This window comes from Lathamus discolor, chromosome 18 (assembly GCF_037157495.1).
Source record: "Lathamus discolor isolate bLatDis1 chromosome 18, bLatDis1.hap1, whole genome shotgun sequence".
In the NCBI taxonomy this organism is placed as follows: Eukaryota; Metazoa; Chordata; class Aves; order Psittaciformes; family Psittacidae; genus Lathamus; species Lathamus discolor.
The window spans coordinates 3,170,134-3,180,650 of NC_088901.1; the positions used below are offsets into that span (position 1 = coordinate 3,170,134).

The 10,517-nt window shown below is 58.4% G+C and overlaps 1 protein-coding gene across 4 annotated transcripts; it reads right to left on the bottom strand.

Moving 5' to 3' along the window:
- Positions 1–3,266: 3,266 nt before the first annotated feature.
- On the bottom strand, positions 3,267–9,959 carry MECR (mitochondrial trans-2-enoyl-CoA reductase). 4 transcript variants are annotated; one of them, XM_065697486.1, is made up of 10 exons: positions 9,811–9,959; positions 8,501–8,598; positions 8,234–8,365; positions 6,310–6,453; positions 6,122–6,224; positions 5,738–5,840; positions 5,396–5,469; positions 5,259–5,319; positions 4,803–4,950; positions 3,267–4,392 (listed from the first exon to the last, which is right to left on the bottom strand). In XM_065697486.1, exons 2-10 carry the CDS (start codon positions 8,544–8,546, stop codon positions 4,229–4,231), a joined length of 975 nt encoding a protein of 324 aa, XP_065553558.1. In that variant the 5' UTR covers positions 8,547–8,598; positions 9,811–9,959; the 3' UTR covers positions 3,267–4,228. The 4 variants fall into 4 exon arrangements, with proteins under 4 accessions (XP_065553558.1, XP_065553555.1, XP_065553556.1 ...); XM_065697483.1 differs by lacking the exon at positions 9,811–9,959 and adding an exon at positions 9,404–9,649; XM_065697484.1 differs by lacking the exon at positions 9,811–9,959 and adding an exon at positions 9,404–9,647 and having other exon boundaries at positions 4,803–4,875.
- Positions 9,960–10,517: the final 558 nt, after the last annotated feature.

Here is a 10,517-nt window from a genome sequence, read left to right on the forward strand (position 1 = left end):
CTTGTTAGGTTTTATTGCCGAGCCAAACGAGGGGATTAAAGCTTTGCATTAATTTGTCTGGTTTATGTCATCCTTAGTGGTGCTTTTAACCCTCGCAGAGTCCTCTCCATGCTTTTTCCATCCACTTGCGGCATCGATCAGGAAAGCTCTGGGCCGCACGACGCTGCTCTGCCTCCATAGTGATGGGAGAGCCCAGAGGAGACGCTGGGTTCGATGCTCTGCCTCTATGGGGCCATTTCCCTGCTGGGATTTTACAGCAGCCCAAATTCTCCATAGGAAAAGCCAAGAGGCCAGCGCTGGGTGCAAAGCAGCCTGGCCCATAATGGACCCCATCAGTTCAATGTAAAGGTTGGAGGCTCCGAGTTTGCAGCAGCGGAGAGCTGAGCTCCTGTGGTGCCGAAAGAGAGCTGAGGGGATGGGAACATCCGCAGTGGAGCACAGGGAATACCACAGAATGATGGAAGCGTTTAGGTTGGAAGGGACCTTAAGGTTCATCCAGCTCCAACCCCCTGCCGTGGGCAGGGACACCCATAAAGGAGCTGCAAGTCCTGGCCAGGCCTTCCCCAGGAGCCGCAGCTCGGCTGGAACAGCCACCGAACGGGCAGAACATTCCCATAGGAATTCCCCCTGGAGCAGCAGCGGGTGCACAGAGCGGGCACACACAGGCGCGATGCTCAGCACCCAGCTCAGGGCTGTGTCCCGGTGCTGGAGCCCAGCCCTTGCTGCCATGGCGGTGGCCGGGGTCACCACCAGCCAGGCTGGGGCCAGGGGAGGCTGCGGAGCTCAGGGTGCCCCACGTGTCCCTGCCGTTGTGGCTGGTGCAGCACCTCCTGCGGCAGTGGGTGAGCTGCGGGACACAGTCCCCAGCCTGAGGGACACGAGGGAAGCTGAGAGGGAGCTGGATGCTGGCCCCGGCCCCAGCTGCGGGGACCTGCAGGATGCTGCAGAGGCCACGAGCATCCCCCCGGCGCACATGGAAAGGAAGGGCATTAACGCAGGGGTCACTTCTGGCCTCACAACAGCTCTCTCCAGGAGAAGACAACGCGGCTTTCCAGCAACTTCTGCTGCCTTCTGCTTCCAGGGGATGGGCGCCATGCATGGAACCGTCATGGAACCATCATGGGCCACCGGTGTCACGGTGATGCTGGAGGATGGAGAGGCCGCCGGTGCCACGGCCGCTCAGTCTGCTGAGCGGCAGGACCCAGCCGGCCTGCTCGGGTACCACTTGCAGCCAAGCCCAGAAACCAAGTGGTGATAGAGATGCCTTCACCAGGGGCATCCTCAGCTGCGGCCAAGCATCAAGGAGCTGACACGGGAGCACCTTGGGGTGCTGCCGCCGCACCTCCCACAAAGGAAAGCACCCGTCAGGGTTTGCCTGATGCATCCTGCGCCCTGCCCATGCAGTTCTGTGTCTGGGAGACCTCTGCCAGACCCAGCCCGTCTGCACCCTCCTGCTTCCCCTTTGCGCTCCGGAAGCTTGTCTGCTGCTTCCAGCTCAAGCCCATCTGCTGGGGCAACAATGGAAGCTGCGGCCATTGCAGGGAAACCCTTCCAAAAGGAAGGGCTCAGCAGAGGGGAGCCCATGAGATCTTTGAGGCCAACGTGAGCGGCTCCCCTGCCCAGCTCCACCTCCATGGCTTCTGCCGCATGGAACAGGGTAAGGGCATAGGCACCCCATCAAGGAGCTGCCGCAGGGCCTGCGCTGGGGCAGGTACGTGGGTTCCTCCGCACACAAAAGACCCCCCAGGACAGCCGGGGAGGGAGGTTCGTGTCCAGATGAGCTAAGGCTTGCCCACGGAGGAGATGGGATGGGAGCAAAGGGCTCCTGCTCCGGACGCAGGAGCAGGAACGCTGACAGAGGAACTTTGGGTTATTTCTGCTGCCTTCGTGCCCCCGAAGCACAAAGACTGTGCCATCACCCGCCGCTTTTCTTGTGCTTGCTCCGTATCTGCCTGCACCAAACAGATGTTTCCATCGCCCCATGGCAGCTGCTGCCTGCTGACAAGAGACGCCCCAGCACCAGCACCGTTCCAACAGGCCACGCGCAGGCGCTCCGAAACGAGAGGTTTTGGGGTTTCTGGACTGGATTTGAGGCTTTTGAAGACCCTGCACTTCCCTGCTCCCAGCTGCACCCACACGGGTGGGTAGGGCTGGCCTAAACGCTGTCCTAACCCCAGGTTTGAAACGCACCAGGAGGTCCTTTCGAATCCTCGTGTTTGCCATTTCCGATGCGGATGCCGAGTTACCGGATCCCTGCCTCTCCTTGCACCCATCGCAGCTCACTCCTCTCCTTTGCACTTCATAGGTGCTCTTCTACCACCACCCCTATTCCCAGAGGGATCACCCCAACCTCCTCAAGATGGAGACGGTGGCAGAAGGTGCTGGTGAGCGGTTGGGAACGGCCGCTGCAGCCCCCCCCCGGCCCCAACATGAAGGACACCCATGGGAGAAGGCAGCAGCCTGGTGCTGAGCCAGTGCAGAGGAGCAGAACAGCGCCCAGCCCTCTGCAGCCACCCCGATGTCACCCCCCCGCCATGGGGCTCCCCGTGCCCCATCTGCCCAGCCCGATGCAGGTCCCCGGCGATGCCCACGGTGGTGGCAGCTTCTCCCCTTCCACGGCAGGGCCAGGCTCCAAGCACCGCCATTGCCCAGCCTGGGCAAACCCTGCAGCTGAGGGCAGCGGGCTCCATCTCGATGGCGATGGAGTAGAGGTGATGGAGCTGAGGGAGCAGGGAAGAGCCGTGGGGCAGGAGCAGGTTCATGCAGGAGGAGCAACCGCGCTGCTGTCTGGGGAATAAACCTTTCCCAGCCGTGGCCATTGCCTCTGCAGCCTCGCTGTCTCCTCACCCTGGCTCGGGGCTGATCCAGACCACGGTGCCCACTGAAAGCCCCCAGCACCAGCACTGCATTAGGCAGTGAAAGGCTTTGCGATGCCTTTTGGAAGGGACTCCAGGCTCTTGTCCCCCTGCCCTGTTGCTCTTAGGATGAGCCCCATCGTTCCAATGGCTGTCGGGAAACAAAGGTCTTTGCCTTAGGGCAGTGCTGGGTTTGGTGCCCAGGAGGTGCTAATGCAGGAGCAGTGTCTGCCCCAAACCACATCCGTCCCCCAGCTGCCTTTAGCGGGACGCTGCTTATCTGCAACTGTAATTGAAGCTTTATAGGATAGAAAACCCTGGCATTTGTGTCCCTGCTTGCGGTCCTGAAGGTCCCTTCCAACCCAAACCATTCCATGCTTCAGGACGAGGAAAGGCCCAGGCAGCCAGGACCACTGGTGCCACCCTCATGGCGCACATCCCCTGCCCACCCTCAGGTGAGCACGGAGACATTTATTGTCAGCAGCTTGGAGAACCAGCCTTGTACCGCACATTGAATTCCATGGGGTTCTCCTCACAACCAGCAGCAAAACTCAAGTCAAATCCAGGCCTGGCAAAAAGCCCCCCTCGCCCTGCATGCAGCCGGCCGTGAGCTCGATGCCACCACCCCAGCATCACTGCTTGTTCTCAGTGCTCCCGTCCATGGGTAACTTGAGCTTCCTCCTCCCCTTTCTTTGCTGTTTGAGGTCGGGTTTGGGATCAAGTGTTGCCAAAGGCAGGAAAACCCCCTTGTGCTCAGGCTTTCATAAGCCTCCCCTGCCCCTGTCCTGCAGCACAGCACGGGCCGGGTGGGGAAAAACCATGTTAAAAGGTAGAAAAACCCGTTTTTCCCTGCGTTTCAGTGTAGGGAATGCCCTCAAACCATGCTGCTGCACTGGGAGGGGGCACACAGAGGTGGCGCAGCGGCTGCAGTAGCGAATGCGGCTGGGAGAAGGGCGCTGCGATACCCTGCAAAGTGACCCCAAAGCACCCAAGCATCACCCATGGGGGCAGTGCGAAGAGCAGAACCACACTGGCACCACTAATGCGGGCAGGAGGCAGCCCCGAAACACTCGTGTGAGAGGGAGCTGCTGCTCTCCTGCCTCCCTGAGCTGAGCCAATGCAGCCCCTGCGCTCCCCGAGCATCCTCTTGCAGCCAAGCTCCCCCCGGCTAAAGCGAGATGCAGCCTCCCTGCACGTCGATGGCGCACGCTGCCAGCCATGCGGAGCTGCGGAGGGCTTTGAACCTTGAACTAGGCTCCTCAAAGTGTAAAAAAAGACAAAAATCAACGGATCTGGAGGTTTCCCCCCATCTCTGAGCCCCTCCGAGGCAGCCGGGGGAAGCGTGGCTGTGGGGAGCAGCACCGAGCTGCAGCTCAGAGGAGCAGGATCTGCTTTGAGGACGTGAAGGGCTTCATGGCAGCTTCCAGAGCCTCCTTGTAGTCCTGGAATGGGACCTGGGTGCAGGCGGGCGTGGTGAGGTGGCCCCCGCGGATGAGCTGGCACAGGGCATCCATCATGGTGGCCACGCTCTGCTGGTCTGCGAGGGAAGGAGGGAGCTCTCACCCCTGTATCCCGGGCCAGAGCCCCGCACGAAGCCATGCAGGGTGCTGGGGTGTGATGTGCGGATATATGGGATGGGGCAAGATCGCCGTGGTGGAATTCCAAATCCATGTCCCAGCCGCAACACCCAGTGCGGGTGCTTCACCAGCCCCAAGGACTACACAGCACCAGAAGCACAGAATGGTTTGGGTTGGAAAGCACCTTAACATCATCCAGTTCCGACCCCCTGCCATGGGCAGGGACACCCCCCACTAGCCCACATCACCCAAGGATCCCTTCATCCCGGCCTGGAGCGCTGCCAGGGATGGATGCTCTGCAGGGTGGTTCGGCACCTATTCCGGTGCTCACCCATTGCATCAGTGCCACCCCTCAGCACCCCAAGCTCACCCTGCTCGTGGTCCTTCCTCCACTGCGTCATCCAGAAGCCGCGGAGCCGCACATCCCGGAAGATGAAGGCGCTCTGTGGGGAGAGTGATGGGAGAGCCCAGAGGAGACGCTGGGTTCGATGCTCTGCCTCTATGGGGCCATTTCCCTGCTGGGATTTTACAGCAGCCCAAATTCTCCATAGGAAAAGCCAAGAGGCCAGTGCAAAGCAGCCTGGCCCATAATGGACCCCATCAGGTAAATAAAGAGAAGATTGGAGGCTCCCAGTTTGCAGGCATCTCCGTGGCCTTCTCTGGCCTCGCTCCCAACAGCTCCACATCCCTGTTGTGCTGCTGCCCCAGAGCTGGACCCGGACTGCGGGGTGGGGGGGGGTCTCCCCAGAGCGCAGCAGAGGGGCAGGATCCCCTCCCTCGACCTCAACATGCCCTGAGGGACACCAAGACCACCTCCAGTACTCACCGCAGGCACCATCACAGGCTGCTTTGCCATCCCACCATAGGTGACCATGGTGCCTCTGGGCCTGGAAGAGGAAAGTGGGATTTGGTTATGTGGTCCCCAGTTCCACCTTGCCCAAGCCATCACCCGGTCAAACTTACTGCAGATGCCGCAGCATCTCCGTCGTGCTTTTGCCTCCGACGCAGTTCAGGGCGAGCCGGGGCTTTGGGATGCTCTGCAAGAGTTTATTGAGGGGATGCCCAAATTTTAGGGCTCCTTTTAAGGCTGGGATCATGGCCCTTGAGAGAGCAACTGCCTTAACCTCAACATGTACTTGGGGGCAGCTAAGATCTGTAATCCGGCCCTCACAGTAGCACCAAAAGGCCTCAACTCCTGGAGCTAAGTCCTGATCTAGAGAGAGATTTGTCCTTCCCACCATTCCTGCACCACCGGGCTGCAGGGAGAGCCCTGGACGGTCTCAGGTGGCATCAGCATTGGGGTACCTTAAATATATCTTTCATTTCTGGCTTCCTCAGCATCTCCTCTGTGACAACATGGTCAGCACCCAGGGCCATCAGCCTCTCCACCAGCTTTGGGAGATCAGGCCTGGGGGGGAAGAAAAGAAACCAAAGACTCAATGAGGCAGAAAGCAGAGGGTCACCTTCTCCTCCCTCCTGCTTGGACTGGGGACAAGAGGGCAGAGGCTGGGGGACCCCTTGGAGCAGCAAAGAGGTGAAAACCCTGGGCTGGATGAGCAGGATGACCAGATCCAGCTCCTAAACATACCTAAGCATGGCACCCACCAGCTTGCCACATGGCCACCTCCAGCCCAGGCTGAGGGCAGCTCCTGCCCCACAGGAGACCTTCTCCTCTCCCCATGGACCCACCTGTCCCTCACCACGTTGATGGTCTTGATGCCAGAGGCTTTGGCAATCTGGATGACAGCCTGGCCCACGCCGCTATTGGCAGCGTTCTGGATGACGGAGTCACCTGGATATGAACAAACCCAGAGCTTCACTGCAGGAATGACTGGCAAATCCACCTGGAATACTCCTTCCACCCAGCCAAGCCGTACCTGGCGCCAGGGTCTCGAAGTCAGCCAGCATGCGGTACGCTGTGCAGGGGTTGACGCTCAGGGTGGCAGCGCACAGCACCGGGATGTCACTGGGCACCTTCAGCAGCATCCGCTCAGGGAACACCCCCTGCGTCCGCCACGTCCCTGGGTACCAGCAGCATCGCAGGCAGGAAGGTGGGCGAGGAAAGGAAAAGGTGATGAGACCTCAACACACGCCACAGCCTTGACGCCGGTCACAGCAGCATCACCACACGTGCGGAGTGCTTTATGAAACATACTCCCCTATGGATACGGCCAAAACATTGCAAAAGGCAGGGGATGGATCCCCTGTTGCCTGCTGAGATTTATCACCCAGCCAAGTCGAATCATTTCCCAGAGGGATAATGAGACCAGGGCTCCCTGGGTGCAGGGAGTGCGCAGAGATAATGGAAATACTCCCCATCCTACAGATGAGCCCATATATTCAAAGCCAATTTAGTTAGATTTACTCCCTCTATACTTAGATCCGATTTAACCCCCTACCATCCATTTACTTCTCCTTTTTATGTTTAAAAATATCACATTTGGATCTCAACGACATCACTTGCCTTCTCCCATTAAGCAAGAAAAAAAAAGCCTTTTAAGAAGAAACAGGCAAGGAACAAGCTGCTGCACTAAACCAGAACCCATCATTTGTCTGGCCATTGGCATTTTGGAGGAGCACAAGAGACATTTGTTGGAAAATAAATCCCCCTGCTTTCCCATCAGAGCACTATTAAAGAGAACACTGTAATGAGATGTAACCATGACCTTGCACAGGGTAAATGCTTTATCCCAGGTCCTTAAAGAAGTTCTAAGCAGATGTGACAAAACATGCTTGTTCGGAGATGGCTGCGATGCTTTTTATTGGCACAGAAGCCCCATAAAGGGTCTATGCTATAGAAAAGAGAATTATTTCTAAGTTCAAGTTTAGCATAAGTAATGGCATCGCTGTTGCAAGTGCTCCAGGTTTCTGCACTGCACGTGTCCCATGCACAGGAGCCTCTTCCCTGGGGACCCCCATCATCCCTGGAGCCCCCCTGCATTCACAGAGCATCACTCACTGTGGTCAGCGATCAGACACTAAGCCTGCTTTGAAAAGAAACATGTTAAAACTAAAAATAACCCCTGGAAATAACAGAACTTAAACCAAGATATAAAGAGGTGAGAAATGAAGATGCCTTGGATGCAGGCTTGGGGATCCCAAAAATCCCGAGAAGATGCTCTGCAGGTAGGGGGGATGCAGGAAGAACTCACCAGGGAGCAAGGATCATAGAATCCCAGCCTGGTTTGGGTTGGAAGGGACCTTAAAGCTCATCCAGTTCCAACCCCTGCCACGGGCAGGGACCCCTTCCACTGGAGCAGCTTGCTCCAAGCCCCTGTGTCCAACCTGGCCTTGAGCACTGCCAGGGATGGGGCAGCCACAGCTTCTCTGGGCACCCTGTGCCAGCGCCTCAGCACCCTCACAGGGAAGAGCTTCTGCCTTAGATCCAACCTGAACTTCCCCTGTTTCAGTTTAAACCCATCACCCCTTGTCCCATCGCTACAGTCCCTGATGCAGAGCCCCTCGCCAGCATCCTTGCAGCCCCCTTCAGACACTGGAAGCTGCTCCGAGGTCTCCACGCAGCTTCTCTTCTCCAGGCTGAACAGCCCCAGTGTTCCCAGCCTGGCTCCATATGGGAGGTGCTCCAGCCCCTGATCACCCTCGTGGCCTCCTCTGGCCTTGCTCCAACAGCTCCATGTCCTTCTGATGCTGAGGACACCAGCACTGCACACAGTGCTGCAAGTGGGGTCTCAGGGGAGCAGAGCAGAGGGGCAGGATCCCCTCCCTTGTCCTGCTGCTCACACTCAGGTGATCCAGCCGTGCCGTGGCTCCTGGCCCTGAGGATGCCGGGTGCGCACTCACCAAGTCCGGAGATGGCCGGGATGACCCAGTCCCCGGGTTTCAGAGCTGCCACACGACTCCCGACCTCCAGCACCTCCCCGACACCTTCATTGCCTCCCACAGCCGGCAGCGGGGAGAGGATGGCGTACGTCCCTGCCAGGAAGCCGGAGGTGAGCATCACACCCCAGGCCTCCCCATCCCAGGTTCCACCTCCAAACCCTCTGAGACATCCTGCTGGGAGCATCCCGCAAGATCCGACACGCACAAAGGATGCAGCCGCAGCGGTACCTTGGATCATATTGATGTCAGCGGGATTGACTGGAGCTGCCAACATCTTGACATGGACATCGGTGTCCCCCAGTTGGGCCACTTCGATGTCCTTCAGTCTAAGCAGGGAGACACAAAGGAAAAGTGCATTAACACAGGCTTGGCTGATGTTCTACCACCAACTACTTGAAATCCCTTTCTTTTTCCTAAGGGAGGTTAAATACTGAGGTTAAAGTTAATACCATGCAGCACCTCAACCCTGAGCCAGCACCATGGCTATGAACTGATTTCCATCCCACTTAAAGCCCTACCAGACAGACTTTTGATGGCAATAGCCAACCACCCAACAAAACCTTGGGTCACCAAGCAAGCAAGTCACTGATCTTAACAAATTCAACTGGTTACATACAAAAATGCAGCAGTTTGGGGATTTTGGGGCTTATCCTGCCCCGCTTGAGCATTACAGGAAATTGGGTACCAGCAGCAGAAAGCAGAAGTGATGAAGCACAAGACTTGCAGAAGCAATGGGGCGAGGGCAAATCAGCAGCACTGTTGCACAATGGCCATAAGGGAAAAGCAAGTGTCCCTGCCCCAGAAATCCCCCCGGGTTTGGCGTCTGGCTGCACCCGGATGATGTACGGGCACCTCCTGTGTTCTTAGGGGTGATCTGAGTTGGCGCAAGCAGGGCAGCGAGTCCTCGAGGTGTCCTCCCTTGGGAAAACAAGGCACCAAATCCACCAAAATGGGACTTTCGCCATACCCCCCCCGCAGTGCACCCCACTGCAGCCCCCCTGCGCCCCCCTGTACCTGCACCCCCGCAGTGCACCCCACTACAGCCCCCCTGTACCCCCCTGTACCTGCACCCCCGCAGGGCACCCCACTGCAGCCCCCCTGTACCCCAATACATCCCATGTCCCCCCTTACTGCACCACGGCAACGGGCTCCCCGTGTCGCTCATAGAGCAGACCCCGGGCCGCTCGCAGCACCCCGGCTGCCGCACGCTGCATTTCGGATCGGCTCGGCTGGGCTCGGCTCGGCCCGGTTCGGCTCGGCTCGGCTCGGCTCGGCTCGACTCGGCTCGGCTCGGCTAGGCTAGGCTCGGCTCGGCCCGGTTCGGCTGCGCTCGGCACCACTCGCTTGAGCCCGGCGCGGTCACCAGCAGCGTCATGAGGGTAGCTCCGCCTCCTCCGGGTCGGCCCCGCCCTCCGCCCTCCTTAAGGCGGCCCGGCCACACGTGCGATGAGCCGGTGGGGTCTCTGCGGGGCAGCCCGAGGGTCTCCCGGCATCACCGGGGCCGGGCTCCTGCTTCGGGGCTTGTAAAAAGCTATTACCTGTGACATGGGCAGAGCCGTGCCAGCCCGGAGGCCTCGGGGATGGGCACAACGGGAGCTGTTTTGGGGAGAATATCCCCTTTCCGGTGATTTATTAACTGATGGCTCCCGGCCGCACAGGAGGGGATGTCCGTGCTTCCCGTCGCTGGGGGAAGCCGTATGGCAAACGTGCATCAGATGATTCCTTCAAATAGCAGATGCCTGACACAAGTGGTGAGACAAGAACAAGTAATAAATCCCGATCGTGATTTAATTCACTGTTTTCTATAATTATCTTGAAGGAAAGGTCTCATTTATCCTTCTAATTAAAACTGAAGAGATCGGAGGGGAAAAAGGGAAGCGCAGGCGCCTGTCTCGCTGATCTAGCTGTCACACAGAACAAGCACCGGGTTTAAAACTAATTCCTGCTTCCATAGAGGGGATGGAATCCTGTGATGGTGCTGGGAGAGCTCAGTAAATCCCGGTCTGCTCATCACAGTCTGCTTCTGTGTGCGATTGGCAGGTTCCTTCGTTAATGCCATCCCTCCCCTCGCCCGCCTGGCACGTGCGGCAGTGGATGAGAGCACCCAGGGCATGATGTGGGGGTCTACAACCAAACCCCTTTGGACAAGGGCCTGTAGGGACAGGCCAAGGGGAATGGCTTGAACCTGCCCGAGGGGAGACTGAGCTGAGCTCTTAGGCAGAAGCTCTTCCCTGTGAGGGTGCTG